The sequence below is a fragment of the Pan troglodytes genome, chromosome 20 (assembly GCF_028858775.2).
Source record: "Pan troglodytes isolate AG18354 chromosome 20, NHGRI_mPanTro3-v2.0_pri, whole genome shotgun sequence".
Lineage (NCBI taxonomy): Eukaryota > Metazoa > Chordata > Mammalia > Primates > Hominidae > Pan > Pan troglodytes.
This window is the reverse complement of record NC_072418.2, coordinates 52,508,305-52,532,783: the sequence shown is the minus strand read 5'-3', so window position 1 is coordinate 52,532,783 and position 24,479 is coordinate 52,508,305. Positions and strand designations below refer to the sequence as shown.

Genomic DNA, 24,479 nt, shown 5'->3' with positions numbered 1-24,479 from the left:
CTGGGCGGAAGTGGGCGGAGCGGAGGGGGAAAATAGTGCTCCTTTCCGGTATCGGGGCACAGTTGAAGAAGCGACCGAGGGACTGGGAGTCGTTAGTGAGGTGAGTTCGAGGCGGTGCAGGAAGAGTGTTGCTGGGATCGCTTTCCTGCGGGCTAGAGGCCTGGGGTCTTGAGGGAGACTGGGGCAAGATTTTGGATTCCCGATTCCCTGTCAATCATTATTAATACAGCTGTCCGGGCGCCCCAAGTTTGAAGCTGAACTACACTCTGCTGGAGGTGGCCAACCGTCCATCGGGCAGTTCTCTCTCTCTTTGTCTCTCTCTCTCACTATAAACTCAGTCAAGTGGTAGCTAGCATCGGCCAGTTCTCCTGAGAGTTACAGTTCTGCTGTAGATGATGGCTATTTGCTGGTGGTCCCAAGGGAAGGAGTGGACTGGGATTGCTGGGGGTCTGAGGAGTGGGAGTTGAGGAAAGAGAACTCCTTTCCTGGCCTCAGTTTCTCAGACTATGGTGGGACGGCGGGCGATACTAGATTGTGCAGTCATCCATCGCCACCTTCTCTTCACCTTTTTGACAGCCCCTTCCCTCTCGGGGTTGGTGCAGGGATTCACGTTTTCTTGTGTGGAGCTTCGGGGTCAGGCAGTCATGGATTCCCATTCTGATTGTGCTGCTAATTCTGTGAACTTGGGGCTTGAACGGTCCTTGAGGCAGTTTGATGTTAATGTTTTCTTATGAAAATGTTCAAACTTATATAAAAGTGAGAGAAGAATACAGGAATTCCTGTCACCCAAATCACCAATGATTATTTTTGCCATACTTGCTGTATTTTTTTAAACTTAAAGAGATTAAAACAAATCGTAGGCATCATGACACTTAAGGATTGTCAAAAGACAAAATTGCAACACATTTAGTGAGAAGATCTTAATTGGCATTTATTCGTGAATCTACAATCAACATCTAATTATGGAAAATAGCGTGAGTGTTCCAATGAGCTGAGCAGAGGTTGTTTTCAGAGACAAAGGGCTGAGAAAATCAGAAACGGAAAACAAAAAGCTAGTTGATTAAATTGATTAACTTGATTAAATTTCTAAGTTAAAGGTTAAAGTAGAGGGGACTTCCTTTATCAGGTGGGCTAAAACTGGGTTGTTTGGGGATTTGGCTATTATCTCTCTCCTGATATCTCAGAAGATCAGATATCAACTTAGTTTTGGCTTGGAAGCATGGAACTTTAGCATGAGTGTCTCCATTTTGGTTTGGTCTGTTGAACCTAGTGCAGGAGCTCAATCCAAACCAATGACCTTCTATAAATTTTATCTAACAGGGTGCGTGTGTAAAAACCAGAAACATTGCTGATATGACCACAATACCATCATCACACTTTAAAAGAACAACCGTAATGCTAGACTACTATCCATTACATGGTGCAGAGTCAAGTCCAGTGTAACTGTGGGTTTGTTGGAATCAGGATATAGTTAAGTAATTGCTATCGTCTTTTACATCTCTCTTAATTTAGAACTGTTCCCCCTTCCACTCCACTTTGGTTGTTTCTTGGTGTAATCGATTCATTGAAGAAACTAATTCTAGTTCAGTTGATCATCCCACCATCTGAATTTGTCCCGTTTGCTTTTTTGTGGTCTCATTTTACCTGCTTCTGTTTTCTTTCTTTTTTTTTAAGTATTTAAAAATAGGCCAGACACAGTGGCTCACACCTGTAATCCCAGCACTTTGGGAGGCCAAGGCGGGCGGATCATGAGATCAGGAGATCAAGACCATCCTGGCTAACACGGTGAAACCCCTTAGCCGGGCATGATGGCAGGCACCTGTAGTCCCAGCTACTCAGGAGGCTGAGGCAGGAGAATTGCGTGAACCCGGGAGGCAGAGCTTGCAGTGAGCCGAGATCACGCCACTGCACTCTAGCCTGGGCGACAGAGTGAGACTCTGTCTCAAAAAAAAAAAAAAGAAAAAATAGATAGAGACAAGGTGTCGCTATGTTGCCCAGGCTGGTCTCAAACTTCCGGGCTTAAGCGATCCTCCTGCCTTGGCCTCCCAAAGTGCTGTGCTAAGATTACAGGTGTGAGCCATTGAGCCCGGCCTCATTTTACTTGTTTCCTCATGTCAGGGATCAGCTAATTATGTTCTACAGACCAAACTCAAATCCTGCTACCTGTTTTAAAAATCCCCATTGGGCAGGCACAGTGGCTCATGCCTGTAATCCTAGCACTTTGGGAGGTGAAGGCAGGTGGATCATCTGAGGTCAGGAGTTTGAAACCAGCCTGGCCAACATCGTAAAACCTCATCTCTACTAAAAATACAAAAATTGGCTGGTCATGGTGGCTGGCACCTATAATCCCAGCTACTCAGGAGGCTGAGGCAGGAGAATTGCTTGAACCCTAGGGACAGAGGTTGCAGTGAGCTGAGATCATGCCACTTCACTCCAGCCTGGGCAAAAGAGCATAACTCCCTCTCAAAAAAAAAAAAAGCATTAGTGGGATATAATTTACCTAACATATAGTTCACCCATTGAAAATATACAATTCAGTGGTGTTTAGTACGTTGACAGAGTTGTGCAACCATCAACACTATCATTTTAAGAATATTTTCATCACCCAAAAAGAAACCCTGGTACTCATTAGCAGTCATTCCCTATTTCCTCCCAATCCTCCCCACCCCAGTCTTTGGCAGCCACTACTCTGCTATATCTATGGATTTGCCTAATCTGGGTATTTTGCACAAATGAAACCATAAAATATTATTGTGACTGCCTTCCTTCTTTCATTTAGCATGTTTTCAAGGTTCACCTATGTTGTGGCATGTATCAATACTTCTTTTTTTTTTTTTTTTCCCGAGACACGGCCTTGCTCTGTTACCCAGGCTGGAGTGCAGTGGTTCGATCATGGCTCACTGCAGCCTCAACCTCCTGGGCTCAAGTGATCCTCCTGCCTTGGCCTCCCAAAGTACTGGGATTACAGGTGTGAGCCATCGGCGCCCAGCCAGCTACTTTATTCTTTTTATGGCTGGATAATATTCCTTTACCCAAGATATACTTCTTTTCTTTTTTTTTGTTTTTTTGAGACAGAGTCTTGCTCTGTCACCCAGGCTGGAGTGCAGTGGCGTGATCTCGGCTCCCAGGTTTGAGCGACTCTCCTGCCTCAGCCTCCCGACTAGCTGGGGCTACAGGCATGCGCTACCACGCCTAGCTAATTTTTGTATTTTTAGTAGAGATGGGGTTTCGCCATGTTGGCCAGGATGGTCTCAATTTCTTGACCTCATGATCCGCCCGCTTTGGCCTCCCAAAGTGCTGGGATTACAGGCATGAGCCACCGCGCCCGGCCTGCGTGGATGTATGTTTTTATTTCTATTGGCAGTGGAATTGCTGGGTCAAAAGGTGACTATTTAACCTTTTGAGAAACTGTGACTTTTCCAGAATGGCTGTACCATTTTACATTTCTACCACCAATGTATAAGGGTTCCAGTTTCTCCATATCCACACCAGCACTTATTATTTATCTTTTTGATTATAGTCATTCTAGGGGGTGTGAACTGGTGTCTTTTAACATGCTTATTGGCCATTTGTAGATCTTTGAAGAACTGTCTATTCCAATCCTTTACCCATTTTCAAATTGTGTTAGGTGTCCTTTCATTATTGAGTTGTAAGTTTTTAATATATTCTCACTGCAATTCCCTTATCAGATATCCTGATTTTTTTTTTTTTTTTTTTTTTTGAGACAGAGTTTCACTCTTGTTGCCTAGGCTGGAGTGCAATGGTGCGATCTTGGCTCATCACGACCTTCGCCTCCCGGGTTCAAGTGATTGTCCCGTTTCAGCCTCCCGAGTAGCTGGGATTACAGGTATGGACCACCACGCCCAGCTAATTTTGTATTTTTAGTAGAGATGGGGTTTCTCCATGTTGGTCAGGCTGGTCTCAAATTCCCAACCTCAGGTGATCCGCCCACCTTGGCCTCCCAAAGTGCTGGGATTACAGGTGTGAGCCACCTCACCCGGCATTTTTTTTTTTTTCCCAGAGACAAGGTCTCACTCTGTCACTCAGTCTGGAGTGCAGTGGTGCAGTGGCACGATCATAACTCACTGCAGCCTCAACCTCCTGGGATCAAGTGATCCTCCTGCCTCAGCCTCCCAAGTAGCTGGGACCACAGGCGCATGCCACTATGCCCGGCTAATTTTTTAAATTTTGTTTTGTGGAGATGGAGTCTTGCTATGTTGCCCATAGCAAGTTCAAGTCTGGTCTCAAAAACCATGCTGCTGCTGCTTTTTTTTGGTAGAGACAGGGTTTTGGCATGTTGCTCAGGCTGGTCTTGAACTCGTGAGTTCAAGTGATCCTCCTGCCTTGGCCTCCCAAAGCGCCCTATCCAGGTACGAGCCACAACAGCCAGGAGATATCTGACTTTTGTAACTGCTACCTGTTTTTGTTCAGCCTGCAAACTAAAAATGGTTTTTAACATTTTTTTTTATAAGATGGAGTCTCGCTGTCGCTCAGGCTGGAGTGCAGTGGCGTGATCTCCGCTCACTGCAAGCTCCACCTCCCGGGTTCATGCCATTCTCCTGCCTCAGCTTCCGGAGTAGCTGGGACTACAGGCGCCCGCCACCACGCCCGGCTAATTTTGTTTTTGTATTATTAGTAGAGACGGGGTTTCACCGTGTTAGTCAGGATGGTCTCAATCTCCTGACCTCATGATCCGCCCACCTCGGCCTCCCAAAGTGCTGGGATTACAGGTGTGAGCCACTGCACCTGGCCTGGTTTTTAACGTTTTTACATAACTGGAAAAAACCAAAAGAATGAATTTGGTGACCTATGACAATTATATGTGATTCCATGTCAGAGTCTAAAAATAAAGTTTTATTGGAACACAGCCATGCCCGTTTGTGTGTCTGTGGCTGCTTTTATGATACAGGGGCTGAGTGGAGTACTTACAGGGGCTGTTTGGCCTGCAAAGTTCAAAACATTTACTCTCTGGCCCTTTTTTGTTATTCCCTGCTATATCCTCTGACTTCCTAGAATCAGGAAATTGAATGTAAATATTTGATTAAATTTCCATTCAGCTGTCAGGTGATTACTTCAGAGCTGGTTGCTTCATGTTGCATACAGCCTGGGTGCCCCACTTTCAGGGGTAGTGAAATTCATTCAGGCTCAGGCAGCATTATAGACTGAATGTCCCCCCCAGATTCGTATTTTGAAGCCCTAATTCCCCAAGGTGATTATATTTGGAGGTAGGGCCTTTGTGGAGATAATTAAGGTGAAAGAGTGGGGCCCCAATCTGATGGATTGGTGTCCTTATAATAGGAGGAGGCTGCGCATGGTTGCTTATGCCTATAATCCCAGCACTGTGGGAGGCCAAGGCAGGTGGATCACGTGAGATCAGGAGTTCAAGACCAGCCTGGCCAACATGGTGAAACTCTGTCTCTACTAAAAATACAAAAATGAGGCCGGGCGCAGTGGCTCACGCCTGTAATCCCAGCACTTTGGGAGGCCGAGGTGGGCAGATCACGAAGTCAGGAGATAGAGACCATCCTGGCTAACATGGTGAAACCCCCTCTCTACTAAAAATACAAAAAAATTAGCTTGGCGTGGTGGCGGGCGCCTGTAGTCCCAGCTACTCAGGAGGCTGAGGCAGGAGAATGGCATGAACCCGGGAGGCAGAGCTTGCAGTGAGCCGAGATCACGCCACTGCACTCCAGCCTGGGTGACAGAGCGAAACTCCGTCTCAAAAAAAAAAAAAAAAATTAGCCAGGCATGGTGGTGGACGCCTGTAATCCCAGCTACTTAGGAGGCTGAAGCAGGAGAATCACTTGGGCCTGGGAGGTGAGATCCGCCGCTGCACTCCAACCTAGGTGACAAAGTGAGACTCCTCCCAAAAAACAGAAGGAGACACCAGAGAGCTTTCTCTCTGCCACTGAAGATAGCCATCTGCAAACCAGGAAGAGGGTGTCACCAGAACCCCACAATGCTGGTAGCCTGAACTTAGACTTCCAGCCTCAGGAACTGGAGAAAATAGGTCTGTTGTTTAAGCCACCCAGAGTGGTGTTTTGTTATGGCAGCTGGAGCAGACTGAGACAGGTGGCAGCCATCGAAAACCACATTGTAAAGCTACAACTGTGTATTTTCCAGTAGCAAGAATTAGCATCCTGTGACTATCCAGGCCCCATCAGCCTCTCCTTTAATGCCATCCATCAACAATCATTGCCTGAGTCAACTATTTCACCAGAGGTTGCAAAATGGCAGTTTTCCTATTCTCCCATTTCTCTTACACTTAGTCTGAATAGTTTGGTTTTTGTCTTGAGTCATGTCCAAGAAGCAGTTGAAGAGAGTGACTTAATCAAACTTCCATTCTGAAAAGCCCCCCTGAGGCTGGTTTGTCAAGGAATAGACTGAGGAAGAGGCCAATTTCTCCAAGCTTCAATTTTCCTACCTATTAAATGAGCAAGGCTGGGCGCGGCAGCTCATGCCTGTAATCCCAGCACTTTGGGAGGCCGAGGTGGTAGATCACCTGAGGTCAGGAGTTCAAGACCCAGCCTGGCCAACATGGTGAAACCCCGTCTCTACTAAAAATACAAAAAAAGTATCTAGGCATGGTGGTGTGTGCTTGTAATCCCAGCTACTTGGGAGGCTGAGGCAGGAGAATCACTTGAACCTGGGAGGTGGAGGTTGCAGTGAGTCAAGATCGTGCCACTGCACTCCAGTCCGGGTGACAGAGTGAGACTCCGTCTCCAAAAAAAAAAAAAAAAAAAAAAACTTCAGTCCTGGTGACAGTGAGACTGTCTCCAAAATACATACATACATACATACATACATACATACATAAAATAAAATAAAATAAAATAAAATAAAATAAAATAAAATAAAATAAATGGGCAGAACGTGGGGAGGTTGTCATGAGGACCGAATGTGTTCACATGTGGAAAGTGCTTCCCACAAGGTCTGATTCTTAAGGGGTTGAAGGATGTGATGATTACTTCTGTTCTTCCAGTGCTTCTGTGATTCACGTGTTACTAATGAATTATTAGTGTATTAATGGCATGATGTCATGGCTGCATGGTTAGTTCATTGCTAACCCACCTCCCCTGGCCCTAGGATTGGAGGTGGTTCATTGATTCTATCATGACATCTCTGAGACCTCCCAGGTGCCAGGCAATGCTGGGACCCAGACTGAAGTTCAACCCAGGCCCCACCAACCAGGGCCCCTACTCTGGAGCCGAAATACCGAGGGACGGGCTGTAACGGAGGTAGCTCAGGGCACGGTCAAGTGCAAGGAGAACCTAACTGATCCCGGAGAGGCAGGCTTCTCGGAGGAGGCAAACCTTGGCAGTGCTCTGGAGGAGAAAGGAGACAGGATTTCAGGGGAGGACAAGACACACACTAGCTGTCTGATCCACTCCCAGAGTTCAGCACAGTGCCTGAGGCCGCCTGCAGCCAGCTGGCACAGTGGATGGTCAAAGCCACAGGTGCTTGGATCAAACTCAGCTGTAGGACTCACTAGCTGCATAACCTAGGGCACCGCCTCTGTGCCTCTCTTCATTTATAGCAACTATTTGAGGTGCTGTGATATTCAGTGGAGTGTTGTGATATTCAACCGTTTGAGGTGTTACGATATTCAGTAAAATGCTTAGAGCCAGGGTCTGCTTCAGAGCCGGGCTTTTTTTTTTTTTTTTTTTTTTTTTTTTTTTTTGAGACACAGTCTTGATCTGTTGGCCAGGCTGGAGTGCAGTGGCCCTATCTTGGCTCACTGCAACCTCTGCCCCCAGGTTCAAGCGATTCTCCTGCCTCAGGCTCCCGAGTAGCTGGGACTACAGGCACCTGCCACCACACCCAGCCAATTTTTGCATTTTTAGTAGAGACAGGGTTTCGCCACATTGGCCAGGCTGGTCTTGAACTCCTGACCTCAGGTGATCTGCCCGCCTTGGGCTCCCAAAGTGCTGGGATTACAGGTGTGAGCCACTGCTCCCAGCCATATATATATATATTTTAAAGTATCTCCAATGAAAATTTAGCATCTGATGGCCGGGCCAATGTGGTGAAACCCCATCTGTGCTAAAAATACAAATATAAAAATACAAAAATGAGCTGGGCATGGTGGCACACGCCTGGAATTCCAGCTACTTGGGAGGCTGAGGCAGGAGAATGGCTTGAGCCCTGGAGGTGGAGGTTGCAGTGAGCCAAGATTGCACTATTTTGCACTCCAGACTGGGCAACAGAGCGAGACTCTGTCTCAAAAAAAAAAAAAAAAAAAAGGCTGGGTGCAGTGACTCACGCTTGTAATCCTAGCACTTTGGGAGGCTGAGGCAGGTGGATCACCTGAGGTCAGGAGTTTGAGACCAGCCTGCCCAACATGGCGAAACCCCATCTCTACTAAAAATACAAAAAATTAGCCAGGCATGGTGGCGGGTGCCTATAATCCCAGCTACCCAGAAGGCTGAGGCAGGAGAATCACTTGAATCGGGGAGGTGAAGGTTGCAGTGAGCCGAGATCACACCACTGCACTCCACCCTAGGTGATAAAAGTGAAACTCCATCTCAAAAAAAAAAGAAAAAAAAAAAGAAAATTTAGCATCTGAATTACTGAAATTACTGAGATGTGCTGAAAGAGTTAAAATACATTCTGGATTTCAAAGGCTACAAATAAAGGAACGGATTGGCTTTTTTTTTTTTTTTTTTTTTTTGAGACAGAGTCTCACTCTGTCGCCAGGCTGAAGTGCAGTGGTGCGATCTGGGCTCACTGCAACCTCCACCTCCTGGGTTCAAGCGATTCTCCTGCCTCAGCCTCCCGAGCAGCTGGGACTACAGGCGCGCACCAACACACCCAGCTAATTTTTGTATTTTTAGTAGAGATGGGGTTTCACCATGTCGGCCTGGATGGTCTCAACATCTTGACCTTGTGATCCGCCCGTCTCAGCCTCCCAGAGTGCTGGCATTACAGGTTTAAGCCACCGTGGCCAGCCTGATTGGCCTTTTTTCTGAGATTGTGACTTTCCTAGGAAAACTGACAGTTGTCACCTAGTTAAAAGGAATGGCTCCAGAGCCTGGCTGCCTGGGTCTGAGTCCCAGCTCTGCCATTTCCCAGCTGGGACATGCTGTGAGCCTGTTTCCTGTGCTGTGAGGTAGGGATTATGCTGACATCGGTCGCTCCTGCTCTTTGCCTGTTTCCTCTCTGAAATGCTGGTGACAGCAGATGGCAGCAGTCTGCTTTGTAGTTTGAAATTGGACCTACCAAAGAGACAATATAGTGTGGGGCAGGAGAGCTCAGCTTTCAGAGTTTGTAAATCCTGAAACTGGCTATTCTTCAACCCTTGGTTGGAGGCGCTCGTGCTTTCTGGTCTCAGGATCTTAAAAATCACTGAGTTTTAAAAATCAAAGAGTTTGCCGGGCGCAGTGGTTCACGCCCGTAATCCTAGCACTTTGGGAGGCTGAGGTGGGTGGATCACTTGAGATCAGGAGTTCAGAACTAGCCTGGCCAACATGGTGAAACCCTGTCTCTACTAAAAAATACAAAAAAAAAAAAAAAAATTAGCTGGGCGTGGGCGCCTGTTATCTCAGCTACTTGGGAGTCTGAGGCAGGAGAATTGCTTGAACCCAGGAGGTGGAGGTTGCAGTGAGCCGAGATCACACCACTGCACTCCAGCCTGGGCAACAGAGCAAGACTCCATCTCAAAAAAAAAAAATTAAATTAAAAAAAGTTTAAATGCTCCCTCTATAGGTGTTCCTCCTATTTTTGGAGGGAAAATGTCCGCATCTATGTAGAAACCTCAGTTCTTGGCCAGAAAACAGCAAGCAAGCCCATCTCTGGGAAAGCCGAGGTGCCCAGAGCCAAATACTGCAGAGGGTCAAGGGAGTTGACAACTAAGAATAGAGTGGGGAATGTGTCCATGAAAAGGTCACCGTGACCTTCATGAGTGGCAGTTGTGGGGGCTGGGGAGCGGATGGCAGGTGAGTGAGGGGAGGCAACAGGTGTTGGACATTCACTGAGAAGCTTGGGGGTCAGGGGGAAGTCGGAGGAGGAGCCTGGCGTGTGGAGGGGACCCTGGGTCAAGTTGGGGTGTTTGATCAAGGTCGCCCTTCTGCAAGCAGCCCTGGCTGCCTCAGGGGGCACATTGATCGGGAAGGGGCGTGAGGGGGTATTTAGCGTGATAGGAAGGTTCTGTATCTCCATAGGGTCATGGTCACAAGGGTGTATACATTTGTCAGATCGCATCCAACTGTAAAGGTCTTTGCTTTGATTCTGTGTAAATATACCTAAAACCCAAAGAGTGGCTTCTGAGAAGACGCCAGTAGGGGGAGAGAGAGCTCCATAGCTCCCAGAGGTTTGTGTTTCAAGTTTTGAATGGGAAAGGCAAGTTTTTCAAAGCAACCAGAAGGGGGCGATAGAGATGAAGTTGCTTTTTACATCGGTGGGACCCTTGGTTGTGCTCCCAACCCCAACTTCTGGATCCTGCTTGCAGGCTACTTGAGAGCAGGAGACAATCTTTCCTGAATGCAACTAATATGTGTCATGTGGAGCCTTTTGTCTGCAAGCGTTCTTTATATTTTATTCTTTCTTTCTTTATTTTTTGAGACGAGTGTCTGTCACCCAGGCTGGAGTGCATTGGCACAGTCTCGGCTTACTGCAACCTCCGCCTCCTGGGTTCAAGCGATTCTTGTGCCTCAGCCTCCCAAGTAGCTGGGATTACAGGTGCCCACCACGACCGGCTAATTTTTGTATTTTTGGTAGAGACAGGGTTTTACCATGTTGACCAGGCTGGTCTTGAACTCCTGACCTCAGGTGATCTGCTCACCTCAGGCATGAGCCACCTCGCCCCGCCTGCAGGTGTTCTTTTTTGTTGTTGTTGTTGTTTTTGTTTTTTGAGACGAAGTCTCACTCTTGTCCCCCAGGCTGGAGTGCGATGGCATGATCTTGGCTCACTGCAACCTCCACCTCCCGGGTTCAAGCAATTCTCTTGCCTCAGCCTCCTGAGTAGCTGAGATTACAGGCGCCTGCCACCACGCCCGGCTAATTTTTGTATTTTTAGTAGAGACGGGGTTTCACCATGTTGGCCAGGCTGGTCTCAAACTCCTGACCTCAAGTGATCCGCCCACCTCGGCCTCCTAAAGTGCTGGGATTACAGGTGTGAGCCACCGTGCCCGGCCAAATGTTCTTTAAAATGTATCATTGTAGGCCAGGCACGGTGGCTCACACCTGTAATCCCAGCACTTTGGAAGGCCGAGGCGGGCAGATCACGAGGTCAGGAGTTCGAGACCATCGTGACCAATGTGGTGAAAGCCCATCTCTGCTAAAAATACAAAAATTAGCCAGGCGTGGTGGCGCACGCCTGTAGTCCCAGCTACTCAGGAGGCTGAGGCAGGAGAATTGCTTGAACCTGGGAGGCGGAGGTTGCAGTGAGCCGAGATTGCGCCACTGCACTCCAGCCTGGTGACAGAGCAAGACTCTGTCTCAAAAAAAAAAAAAAACAATTTTTTTTTTTTTTTTTAGAGATGGGGTCTAGCTATATTGCCCAGGCTGGTCTTGAACTCCTGGCGTTAAGCAATCTTCCTGCCTTGGCTTCCCAAAGTGTTGGGATTACAGGCATGAGTCACGGCACCCAGCCTCTTTTACTCATCTTTCTATTGGAGTGGCTGTTATTTTCTTCTTGATTTGCTGGAGTTTCATGTACCATCAGTTCTGCTATAATGCTTATTTTGAAAATGTGAATTTATTCCAATGCAGTTGATATATCAGGGAACAATTTGAGCATAACACCAATTTCACATTTGCTTATGTGCATCCAAGGTGAATCCAGGAAACTGCACTCTGCTATAAGTGTGTGTGTAGGAATACACAAAGCACACATACACGGCACTTCAAACAAATACCACCACCGCAGTTCCCCGGGTGTTAGGAGCCACACCCATCCACATCTGGTACTAGGACTTTCCATCAGATCTCAAATAACCCTCTTTCCACCACATCACAGTAATTCACAAGGCGCTCCCTCCACCCCACACCCATTGCCACAACAAACTTCAAGTCTTTGTAAAGGTCAACTGCCATATTTTTGGAGTATGTTGGTATGTCTTAACCACCTAGCCCGTGTGAAACTGTTCTCTCCTTTTGTATTCTGTTCTTATCTTTTTCTTTAAGCATCACCGACAAAGTTTACGAGGATTGTGACACAATCCTGTTTTCTCTGTAAGCCTTGTGGTTTTTGACTGCAGGATTTTGCATATTGCTGTGATTTCTATGAATGCATACCTTATAGTAGAACTGACTATTCTACATATTAGTCCCTTGTTGGTTGGGTGTGGTGGCTCATGCCTGTAATCCCAGCACTTTGGGAAGCCAAGGTGGCCAGATTACCTGAGGTCAGGAGTTCGAGATCAGCCTGGCCAACGTGGTGAACCCTGTCTCTACTAAAAAAAAATGCAAAAAAATTAGCCGGGCCTGGTGGCAGACACCTATCATCTCAGCTGCTGGGGAGGCTGAGGCAGGAGAATCGCTTGAACCCAGGAGGCAGAGAGGTTGCAGTGAGCCGAGATCATGCTACTACACTCCAACCTGGGCAACAGAGCAAGATTCTGTCTCAAAATAAATAAAATAAAAATGAAAATGATATTAGTCCCTTGTTGATTGTAGGCATTACAAGTATCTTCTCCCAGTCTCTCACTGATGGCACATTTTCCACAGCACAGTGCAGGAGGTTCCTTGCTGACCCAGGCACAGCTCAGAGCCAGTCCCAGGAAGCCCTGGGGCAAAGTTGTGAGGAGTGGCTCTCTCATGTTGTTGGAGGTATATAGACCTGTGCAGTCTGTATGGAGAGCAACTAGTAAATTCTAACAAAAAAATTTTTGGGGCCGGGCACGGTGGCTCACGCCTGTAATCCCAGCACTTTGGGAGGCCGAGGCGGGCGGATCATGAGGTCAGGAGATCGAGACCATCCTGGCTAACACGGTGAAACCCCGTTTCCACTAAAAATACAAAAAATTATACGGTGTGGTGGCGGGTGCCTGTAGTCCCAGCTACTCGGGAGGCTGAGGCAGGAGAATGGCGTGAACCCAGGAGGTGGAGCTTGCAGTGAGCCGAGATCGCGCCACTGCACTCCAGCCTGGGCAACAGAGAAAGACTCCGTCTCAAAAAAAAAAAAAGTTTTTTGGCTGGGCACGGTGGCTCATGCCTATAATCCCAGCACTTTGGGAGGCCGAGGCAGGTGGACCACCTGAGGTCAGGAGTTCAAGACCAGCCTGGCCAACATGGCGAAACCCCATCTCTACTAAAAATACAACAATTAGCTGGGCATGGTGGTACGCGCCTGTAATCCCAGCTACTCAGGAGGCTGAGGCAGGAGAATTTGCTTGAACCTGGGAGGCAGAGGTTGCAGTGAGCCAAGATAATGCCGCTGCACTCCAGCCTGGGCGACAGCGAGACTCTGTCTCAAAAAAAAAAAAAAGTATATATATATATATATATATATATATGTATGTGTATGTATATGTATTTATATTTTTAAGGCTGGTCAAGTGAAGGAGTGGAAGTGGAAAGGAACAAAGAAATCTGTAACTGGTTGTGATCAATTAGTTGTAAACATTGCTGCACTCAGCCCAGCCTCTAACCACATTTTAAATGCACACACCCTTTGAACCAGTTATTCCACTTTTAAAATTTATCTTAAAAGCAGGGTTGGGTGCAGTGGCTCGTACCCTTCATCCTAGCACTTTGGGAGGCCAAAGCAGGAGGACCACTTGAGCCCAGGAGTTCAAGACCAACCTGGACAACATAGCAAGACCCCGTCTGGATAAAAAATTAGCTGGGCATGGTGGTGCATGCCTGTATTCCCAGCTACTTGGGAAGCTATGGTGGGAGGATCACTTGAGCCCAGGAGTTTGAGGCTGCAGCGAGCTATGATTGTACCACTGTATTCAGCCTAGATGACAGAGTGAGACCCTGTCTTAAAGAAAAGGCCAGGCGCAGTGGCTCACGCCTGTAATCCCAGCACTTTGGGAAGCCGAGGTGGGCGGATCACGAGGTCAGGAGATCGAGACCATCCTGGCTAACACGGTGAAACCCCGTTTTCACTAAAAAATACAAAAAATTAGCCAGGCGTGGTGGCGAGCGCCTGTAGTCCCAGCTACTTGGGAGGCTGAGGCAGGAGAATGGCGTGAACCCGGGTGGCAGAGGTTGCACTGAGCAGAGATTGCACCACTGCACTCCAGCCTGGACGACAGAGCGAGAGTGTCTCAAAAAAAAAAAAAAAAAAGAAGAAGAAAAGAAAGAAAGAAAGAATTTATCTGAAAAACATCCTTGGACACGTGCTAGACATTGGGTACCAAACTGCTTTGTCATAGTGGACAAGGATGTCTGTCCACAGGTGTCAAATCCAAGAGTTGTGTTCATTCAGGGATGAATCTGTAGCCACATAAAGACCAAGGACGTGCCTGGTGGGCTGATGGGGAATGATGTCCAAGATGGAGTGGGGGTTCCCCCGCCATTAATTTCTTTCTTTCTGTCTTTCTTTCTTTTTTTTTTTTTTTGAGACAGGTTCTCACTCTATTGCCCAGGCTGGAGAGCAGTGGCTCCATCTTGGCTCACTGCAGCCTTCACCTCCCAGGCTCAAGCAGTCCTCCTGCTTCAGCCTCCTGAGTAGCTGGGATTACAGGCGTGTGCCACCACACCCAGCAAATTTATATATATATATTTTTTTTTCTGTAGAGATGGGGGTCTCAATATGTTGCCCAGACTAGTCTCAAACTCCTGAGCTAAAGTGATCTTCCAGCTTCAGCCTCCCGAAGTGCTGAGATTACAAGCGTGCACCACGGCACCCAGCCAATTTCTTTTTATAACATGTACAGAGAAGTACAGAAAGCATAACTGTCTAACCCAGCGAGTTTCAGAGCAAACACACCCATGTAACCAGCACCCAGATCAAGAAACAACATTCCCAGCCTCCCAGATGCTACCTGTGCCCCTCCTAGTCACCCCCACCTTCTGCCTCCCAAAGGCACCTGACTTTTTTTTTTTGAGACAGGGTCTCACTCTGACTCCCAGGCTGGAGTGCAATGGCCCAGTCATGGCTCACTGCAGCCTTGACCTCCCTGGGCTCAGGTGATCCATCTCAGACTCCCAAGTAGCTGCGACTACAGGCATGCACCACCATGCCCAGCTAATTTTTCTATGTTTTGTAGTGACAAGGTTTTGCTATGTTGCTCAGGTTGGTCTCAAACTCCTGGGCTCAAACAATCCTCCTGCCTTGGCCTCCCCAAGTGTTCATATTACAGGTGTGAGCCACCACACCCACCCACACATAACTTCTGGTGTAGTAATTACTTTGTGAGTTTTTGAACGTCACATGAATGGGATCATACAGTAAGTTTTCTTTTGCGTGTCTGGTGTCTCGCCTGCGTGGTGTCTGTGAGATTCAGCTATACTATGGGTATGACAGTAGGCTGTTGTGTCTCATTGCTGGGTGTTTCCATTATGTGACTATGGCCCAGTTTCTTTATCTACTCTGTGCTGACAGGCATGGGGTAGTTTCCAGTTTATGAGCCATTGTGAATAGGGCAGTGTATGTGTCTTGTAAACAGGTATACCCTTCTGTTAGGTGTATACGTGGGAGACGAATTGCTGGCTCATAGGACTGGCATATGCCTGGCTTCAGTAGATACTGACAGTTGCTTTCCAAAGTGGTTGTGCTGGTCTGCACTCCCCTGAGCAGTGCACGAGGGTTCTAGTAGCTCCATGTCCTCGCCTGCACCCCTCTGTCTAATTGCAACCCTTGTGGTGCGTGTGGGGAGGTATCTCAATGAAGTTTTATTTTGTTTTTTTTTTTTTTTTTTGAGATGGAGTCTCGCTCTGTCCCCCAGGCTAGAGTGCCGTGGCGTGATCTCGGCTCACTGCAACCTCCGCCTCCCAGGTTCAAGCGATTCTCATGCCTCAGCCTCCCCAGTAGCTGGGATTACAGGCGCACACCACCACGACCAGCTAACTTTTTGTATTTTTAGTACAGATGGGGTTTTGCCATGTTGGCCAGGCTGGACTCAAACTCCTGACCTCAAGTGATCTGCCCGCTTCAGCCTCCAAAGTGCTGGGATTACAGGTGTAAGCCACTGTGCTCGGCCTTCAGTGAAGTTTTAATGTGCGTTTCCCTGGTGACTATATTAGTTTCCTATCATTGTTGTAACAAATTACTACTAATTTAGTGTTGCAGTGTCACACCTCATGGAGCCTCTGGTGTACCTGTGAGAGAATGAGAATCAGAAAGGCAAATAATATCTTAGTATTATTAAGACAACAGTTTTGACCTTGCAGACTGTCTAGAAATGTGTTGGGGGACCACAGGGTCCTAGGACCCACACTTTGAGAACCACTGATCTAGAAGAGTATTGGACTCTTATAGCCTAGGAACAATGGGAAATGTTTAAAAGGATTTCCTATCCATATTTTTTATTTCTTGCAGAGACATATAACAGGGTGATCACTAAAGCAAGTATTTTCAGGCTGGGCACAGTGGCTCACACCTGTAATCCCAGCACTTTGGGAGGCCAGGAGTTCACTTGAGTCCAGGAGTTCAAGGCCAACCTGGGCAACATGGCAAAACCCCATCTCTACTAAAAATATAAAAATTAGCTGGGCGTGGTGGCACGTGCCTGTAGTCCCAGCTACTCGGGAGGCTGAGGCAGGAGAATCACTTGAGCCCAGGAGGTCAAGGCTGCAGTGAGCTGTGATTGTACCACTGCACTCCAGCCTGGACAACAGAGTGAGTCCCTGTCTCAAAAAAAAAAAAAACAAAAAGAAAAAACGATGTTAGATTAAAAATGGGTGGCAGAGAGGGAAGTGGAATGGAAATACAAGTTCAAAGAGAAAAACAGGACATGTATAATTTTCTGCTGTTGAAACAGCTTTTTCTTGCATTTTTCAAATGGTCTCAAATTATTACAGTATTTAGATTCCATCAGCTACACATTTACATTGCTGGAAATTGTATCCTTTGCAACTGTTTAAGCTTGGGAGAATTTTTAGGTGGCAACTTAGAGATGAGTGAGACTAGTATATAATGTTACTAGATCTTCTCTCTTCTCTTCTTCTTCTTTTCACAGAGTCTCTGTCTGTCACCAGGCTGGAGTGTAGTGGTGCAATCTCCACTCCCTGCAACCTGCACCTCCCAGGTTCAATGAGTCTCCTGTTTCAGCCTCCCGAGTAGCTGGGACTACAGGCATGTGCCATCACACCCAGCTAATTTTTGTATTTTTAGTAGAGACAGGGTTTCACCATGTTGGCCAGGATGGTCTCGATCTCTTGATTTCGTGATCCGCCCCCGCCTCGGCTTCCCAAAGTGCTGGGATTACAGGCATCAGCCACTGCACCTGGCCATCAACTTCTTTGTTTTTAAATTTAATAGAGATGGATCTTGCTGTGTTGCCTAGGCTCATCTCCATCTCCTGGGCTCAAGCAGTCCTCTTGCTTCAGCCTCCCAAAGTTTTGGGATTACAGGTGTGAGCCCTGAGCCTGGCTCTAAATCATTTTAAGGGATAAAAAAGCCTGCAGGGGCCAGGCACAGTGACTCACGCCTGTAATCCCAGCACTTTGGGAGGCTGAGGCAGGTGGATCACCTGAGGTCAGGAGCTCAAGACCAGCCTGGCCAACACGGTGAAACCCCGTCTCTACTAAAAATACAAAAAAATTAGCCAGGTGTGGTGGCAGGCACCTGTAATCCCTGCTATTTGGGAGGCTGAGGCAGGAGAATCGCTTTAACTTGGGAGGCAGAGGTTTCAGTGAGCCAAGATCATGCCATTGCATTCCAGTCTGGGCAACAAGAGTGAAACTCCGTCTCAAAAAACAAACAAACAAACAGGCGTGCAGGCTGTTTACTGGCCAAGCAGTCTTGGTGAAAGCTGCCCAGCCTCTGTGGGTTCAGGGCTTCTCCTTTTACAAATGAACTCCAAAAAAGTAGGGGGCTCCCTTCCTCACACCATACACAAAAATTAACTCAAAAAGTAAAAGTTAAAATGATCAAACCCCTAGAAGAAAACATAGGAATAAATGTGCATTATCTTGGCTTAGGCAATGTCTTTTTTTTTTTTTTTTAATTGTGACAGAGCCTTGCTCTGTCTAGGTTGGAGTGCAGTGGCACGATGTCGGCTCACTGCAACCCCTGCCTCCTGGGCTCAAGTGATTCTCAGTGCCTCAGCCTCCTGAGTAGTTGGGATTACTGGCGTGTGCCACCACGACCAGCTAATTTTTGTATTTTTAGTAGAGACGGGGTTTCACCATGTTGGCCAGGCTGATCTGGAACTCCTGAACTCAAGTGATCCACCTGACTCAGCCTCCCAAAGTGCTGAGATTACAGGCGTGAGCCACTACACCTGGTCTGAAACCACTTTAAAAGGGTTAATTTTATGGTATGTGAATTGTGTCTCAATAAAGTCATTTAAAAGGGTGGGGGTTGCCCTTAAGTATGGGGAATGATCAAAGGTATCAAAGTAAGGTGGCAAAATGTTGACAGCTGCTGGACTGCAGGACATGGGTACATCATGGGGGTTCCTTATACTATTCTGGTTTTGTATGTGTTTGAAAACTTACAGAATAAAAAAAGCTTTGCTTTTTGAATTGAGCTCCAGGGTTCTGGGGTCTTCTCTTCCTCCTTTACCTGCAGTGGGAGTGGAGGTAGCTCTTCCCCTAGACACAGAGCCCTACTCTGACCTGCCCTCTGATCGGTCGATCTGAGACATAATCACAGCTGCTAGATCCAGTCGCTAGTGGACTGGCAGGCAGCGATTGGGTCAAGCCTTAGCTAAGTGTCAAGCCTTAGCTAAGTGCCCAGCCTTGAGCCAATCACTGGGCTGGTCCACGCCTTGGCCTCAGTCAGAGCTTACAGATATGAGAGGGGAAGGGAAGGTGGAGTGGATTCATCAACAATAGTGGCCCCCTTGGTGTGTTTTTTTTCCCCCTCCATTAAATGGCACAGCCACCACCCTAGCTAATCTGAAGTAGTGGCTAGAATTTGAACTCTGGTCTCTCACCCTCTTACCTCCAAACAAAGAGTTTTGTTGTTAAAGGTGCTATTTTCGTATGAGTCTAGGTGAGTCTGGAAGGAGGACTTCCTGGAGGAGGCCTGGCGACCACATGCCCTCCCTCTCTTCCACCTCACCCCCCTTCTCCGCCTCCGCTTTCCCATCAAGGGGGGCAGATCAGCTCTGAGGGCTGCAGAGGTCTTCCCTGTGCTGCCTGCCTCCAGTAACCACAGTCCTGCCACTGTCCCTTCCTCCCTAGGATGACGCGGCATGGCAAGAACTGCACCGCAGGGGCCGTCTACACCTACCACGAGAAGAAGAAGGACACAGGTGCAGGGCTGGGGTGGGACGAGGCGGGACATGGCTGTGTCTTGGAGTCACCCTCTCCCCTCGTGCCCCAGGTTTTGCTTCCTCTGTCCCTGTCTCTCTCCCGCCCCCGATATACACTGATGGCCATGACCATGTAAACAACAGCTGGGTGATCCCATGACCCCATGTGGCCCGGCACTGTGTTCTCTGCCTTCTGCGCATGAACTCACTCCTCCCAACAGAGTGTCCGGGAGGGCGCTCTTGTTACCCCATGTTCCAGAGGAAGAAACTGAGGCCCAAAGAGGGACAGGCACTTGAGCTTGGTCACAGTCAGAAGGGTGGAGGGGAGTCAGCCGTCAACCCCTCCACCAAGCTGCCACTCAGTGACCAGGCCTGTCTGCCTCTCACCCTCCAGGGTTGACAACTCCCTGTGGGTTCAGCCCGTGGCCCCAGCACACAGGCAGCGGCTCCCGACTGCCTGTTTCTCTCTGAGTCCCCCACCCCCACCACCGCGTTGTCTCTGTGCCTCTCTCTGGGGCTTTGGAGACAGACATGTCTCCTGTTGCTCCGCCCCTCCATCACTCTGCCCATCTCTGTCCCCAGCGGCCTCGGGCTACGGGACCCAGAACATTCGACTGAGCCGGGATGCCGTGAAGGACTTCGACTGCTGTTGTCTCTCCCTGCAGCCTTGCCACGATCCTGTTGTCACGTGAGCTGGGAACAGGGATGGGTAGGTCTGGGTGGGGAGAGCAAGGGAACCGCCAGGAGGAGGCTGTGTGTGTGGGTCTGGCCACCTGCACAGCCAGGGAACCCTGGATGAGCAGTTTATCCTCAGAGCCTCTGTATTCTCACCTGGGACGTGGGCATGATCCTAGCATCTGTTTCACAGTGTGGAACATATGGAAAAGAACATACTTCTAATGGGGTGTAGGGCTCTCAGAGCATTGCCGAGGCCATCGGAGCAGCTCACCTTTGGACACTTCCCATGACCTACCTCTGATGGTAGGGCAAAGGCTTAACAGGTGCTGAGTCCAGGCACTAAATACGTGCTCAATTAGTGGTATATTTTGTAGAAGACAGTAATTAATGATCAGGGCCCCCAAGGCCACCTTCAGGTTTCTTTTTTTTTTTGAGACAGAGTCTTCGCTTTGTTGCCCAGGCTGGAGTGCAATGGGGACATCTTGGCTCACTGATCTCCCAGGCTCAGGTGATCCTCCTGCCTCAGCCCCCACGAGTAGCTGGAACCACGGGTGTGCACTACCACACCTGGCGTTTTTGTTTGTTTGTTTTTTGTAGAGAGGGGATCTCACTTTGTTGCCCAGGCTGGTCTCGAACTCGTGGCTGCAACAATATGTGGCACACATTGTTGCTGAGAGAATGAAGCACTTTCCCTGCAGCTCTATTGGGAGAGGAGAGCTGGAAGCTCAAATCTAGTCTCTACTAGATTCTACCCCATGTGCCTTTTTCCTTTGCTGATTTTAATCTGCATCCTTTCACTGCAGTAAACTATCACCATGAGTATAACAGCTTTGCTGAGTTCTGTGAATTCTAGCAAATAATTGAACTTGGGACTGATCATGATGACTTCTGCCTGTAATCCCAGCACTTCGGGAGGCCGAGGCGGGAGGATCACTTTCTTTCTTTCTCATTGAACCCTGTCTTTGCAGCCCAGATGGCTACCTGTATGAGCGTGAGGCCATCCTGGAGTACATTCTGCACCAGAAGAAGGAGATTGCCCGGCAGATGAAGGTGATGGGGATGGGGAGAAGGCGGCACACGGAGGCAGGAGCTTTTGAGTCTGAGCTCACAGGCAGAGCCACTCAGAGCCCTCCGATCTCAGTTCCCTCTGCCTGGTACACCATTCCCCTCCCCTGCTTCCGGCCAAATCCTTCTCACCGATTTCAGCCCAGATGCTGCCTCCTCTGAGCTCCTGCCAGTCCCCAGGATCTGCCCCAGTCACCTCTTCTCTTAGCACTTAGCATAGTTGTAGCTGTACATGTGGCTGTCTGACACATGCCCACTTTCCCTTATGGACTTCGAGTTTTCCCACCCTGTGGCTTAGGTCCTTAGTAAAGATGTGCTAAATGGGTCGGGGGTGGTGGCTCACACCTGTAATCCCAGGACTTTGGGAGGCCGAGGCAGGCGGATCACTTGAGGTCAACAGTTAGAGGCCAGCCTGGCCAACATGGTGAAACCCTGTCTGTACTAAAAATAAAAAAATAAATTGAGCTGGGCATGGCGGGCGCCTGTAATCCCAGCTACTCAGGAAGCTGAGGCAGGAGAATCGCTTGAACCCATGAGGTAGAGGTCGCAGTGAGCTGAGATGGCACCGCTGCACTTCAGCCTGGGTAACCGAGCGAGATTCTGTTTCAAAAAAAAAAAAAAAAAAAAGATGTGCTACGTGAATTGACATCACCTCATTTTTTCTGGGCCTCAGTTTCATCGTCTGTAAAACGGGCTGACGGCCAAATCAGAGGACACAGCAGGGCACCTGGGAGGTACACGCAGATGAGCATTCTCAAGGCGTGTTACTGGGAACCCGGCCTGGCCTTCCATGGACAAAGCCATTTGATGGGTAGGAGGGGCCCTGTTTGAGGCACAGTGGGTCTGTCTCCCTCTTCCCCTGCCTGGTTGCTGGCGCTCAGGAAACACTACAGGTCACATGCTTATTGGGCTTTTTGTCCCAAGCATGTGGCTCCCCCTGTGCCCATGTCCTCCACACAGCCTGGTGGTCATGTCGGAGGCCCTCATGAGCATCCATCACTGTCACTGTTACCTCCTCACTCAGCTGGGTGGCCCAGGGTGGTCTGGAACTGCAGCACCGCCCGGGCAACTGCTGTGCGCCAGGCAGGGCTGAGCTCAGGTCGTGGCTTCACTTCTCCCGTCCTCACTCACTGTCCGTCCATAGACATGGGCTCCTCAGCATTCCCTTAGATCTGAAGTCTACGTCCCCTGTCCCAAACACGGGCTGGGGCATGCACTGTATAGAAAACTTAATTGGCCAGCAGGTGACATTAATGAAATGCTTAGCTGAGTGCCAGGTGAGGCTCTCCATGCTGTAAACACTCACCTTATGTAACCCTTCAGTGAGCCACTGAGGTGGGTAACCATTGTTAGCCTGTTTTACAGATGAAGAAACTGAGGCCAGGAGAGGTCATCGTGCTCACTTAGGCCACAGAGTGACAGAGATGGGCTTTGAGCCCTGGCACTCTGGCTATACAACGCAGTAAGGTTCACACCCACCCAGGGTGGCAGTTACCACCCTCTGCCACATAGTGCCTCCATCAGAGGGTCCCCTTTGTGGGCCGCAGTTTACCTACCTGTGAAATGGGAGGAAGATACCCCCAGCCCCACGGGCAGATGCTCAGCCCACTTTCCCCGACGCAGGCCTACGAGAAGCAGCGGGGCACCCGGCGCGAGGAGCAGAAGGAGCTTCAGCGGGCGGCCTCGCAGGACCATGTGCGGGGCTTCCTGGAGAAGGAGTCGGCTATCGTGAGCCGGCCCCTCAACCCTTTCACAGCCAAGGCCCTCTCCGGCACCAGCCCAGGTGACTCAGGTTGGGCTTGTTGTGGGTTGGCGGGCGGGGCGCCGCGGGCTGGGCGGGCCCAGGGGGCGGCATCTGAGTCCCTTCCTTCCCCCACAGATGATGTCCAACCTGGGCCCAGTGTGGGTCCTCCAACTAAGGACAAGGACAAAGTGCTGCCCAGCTTCTGGATCCCGTCGCTGACGCCCGAAGCCAAGGCCACCAAGCTGGAGAAGCCGGTGAGCCCCCACAGCGCCCCGGTACGCACGGTGCCAGGGCGCCAGGGTTCCCCACCGTCCTCCTCACGCACAGGGACCACGCGCTCTCCACCTGCGCCAGCCCTGCCTACTGAGCCCGCCTCTCTCTGCCCCTTGCAGTCCCGCACGGTGACCTGCCCCATGTCAGGGAAGCCCCTGCGCATGTCGGACCTGACGCCCGTGCACTTCACACCGCTAGACAGCTCCGTGGACCGCGTGGGGCTCATCACGCGCAGCGAGCGCTACGTGTGCGCCGTGACCCGCGACAGCCTGAGCAACGCCACCCCCTGCGCTGTGCTGCGGCCCTCGTGAGTCACCTGGGAGGGGAGGGAAGGGACCACCCGGGAACCTGCGGAGCGGTCCGGCTTTGGGGCCAGTAGGTCCCCAGGAAGGCCTCTGATCAGAGTCTCCCGCCTTCGGCCTCACCGTAGTGGGGCTGTGGTCACCCTCGAATGCGTGGAGAAGCTGATTCGGAAGGACATGGTGGACCCTGTGACTGGAGACAAACTCACAGACCGCGACATCATCGTGCTGCAGCGGGTAAGAGTCCCACCCCTCCCCTTCCCCCAGCACTCCAAGGCCCCGCCCCTCTCCACCCCCTCCAAGGCTTCGTCTCCTCCCCTTCCCCCAACTCTCCAAGGCCCCGCCTTCTTCTCTGCTCTGTAAGGCCGCCCCCCCCACCCCCGCTTTCTCCTGCAAGGCCCCGCCCTTTCCCCCTGCTCTCCTAGGCCCCGCCTCCTCCTTCCTTTTCAAGGCCCTGCCCCTGCCCTATTTTTAAGGCCCCGCCCCTTCCCTGCCTCCAGCCCTCCACGGCTCCACCCCCTCCACACGCTCCCTCCCAAGGCTCCTCCCCTGCCACTCTCTACCCTCTTCTCTGCGCCCTGCGCCCTGTCCATCCGTACCCACTGCGGTCGCCTCGCCCCCTCCCCAACTCCTACTCCTTAGCCAGCAACCCGCTTCACCTTGACCCGCTTAGGAATCCCCACTACCACCTGGAGCCCCACTGGTCACCCCCGGGCCGGCCTCCACCTCGTCCTTCTCCCTACCTCCCCCAGGGCGGTACCGGCTTCGCGGGCTCCGGAGTGAAGCTGCAAGCGGAGAAATCACGGCCGGTGATGCAGGCCTGAGTGTGTGCGGGAGACCAAATAAACCGGCTTGGGTGCGCAACGACGTGGCGCTTTCATTCGCGGCGTGGGCGCCCCGGGGACAGGGCAGGCGAGGATGCCGGGCCGTGCAAACAGCGCTCCTACAGTGCACGCTGGAGTTTGAAAGAGCGGGCTAAGCATATTGAATGTGGTCTCACATTAAGAACAAAATCTGGCCAGGCACGGTGGCTCACGCCTGTAATCCCAGCACTTTCGGAGGCCGAGGCTAGCGTATCACTTGAGGTCAGGAGTTCGAGACCAG

The 24,479-nt window shown here is 49.9% G+C and overlaps 1 protein-coding gene across 5 annotated transcripts; it reads left to right on the top strand.

Moving 5' to 3' along the window:
- NOSIP (nitric oxide synthase interacting protein) lies at positions 1-24,239 on the top strand. 5 transcript variants are annotated; one of them, XM_063802099.1, is made up of 10 exons: positions 21-100; positions 3,729-3,847; positions 19,243-19,313; positions 19,896-20,001; positions 20,960-21,041; positions 22,680-22,839; positions 22,936-23,054; positions 23,193-23,380; positions 23,504-23,612; positions 24,128-24,239. In XM_063802099.1, the coding sequence occupies exons 3-10, from the start codon at positions 19,244-19,246 to the stop codon at positions 24,197-24,199; spliced, it is 906 nt and encodes a 301-aa protein (XP_063658169.1). In that variant the 5' UTR covers positions 21-100; positions 3,729-3,847; position 19,243; the 3' UTR covers positions 24,200-24,239. The 5 variants fall into 5 exon arrangements, with proteins under 5 accessions (XP_016792042.1, XP_016792041.1, XP_063658169.1 ...); XM_054672797.1 differs by having other exon boundaries at positions 22,680-22,848; XM_016936553.3 differs by lacking the exon at positions 3,729-3,847 and having other exon boundaries at positions 1-100.
- Positions 24,240-24,479: the final 240 nt, after the last annotated feature.

Coding starts and splice junctions, on each gene's coding strand:
- NOSIP (XM_016936552.3), top strand. CDS start 19,244: ATGACGCGGCATGGCAAGAACTGCACCGCAGGGGCCGTCTACACCTAC. Junction 23,381..23,503: donor TGCGCTGTGCTGCGGCCCTC/GTGAGTCACCTG, acceptor GCCTCACCGTAG/TGGGGCTGTGGTCACCCTCG. Junction 23,613..24,127: donor ACATCATCGTGCTGCAGCGG/GTAAGAGTCCCA, acceptor TACCTCCCCCAG/GGCGGTACCGGCTTCGCGGG.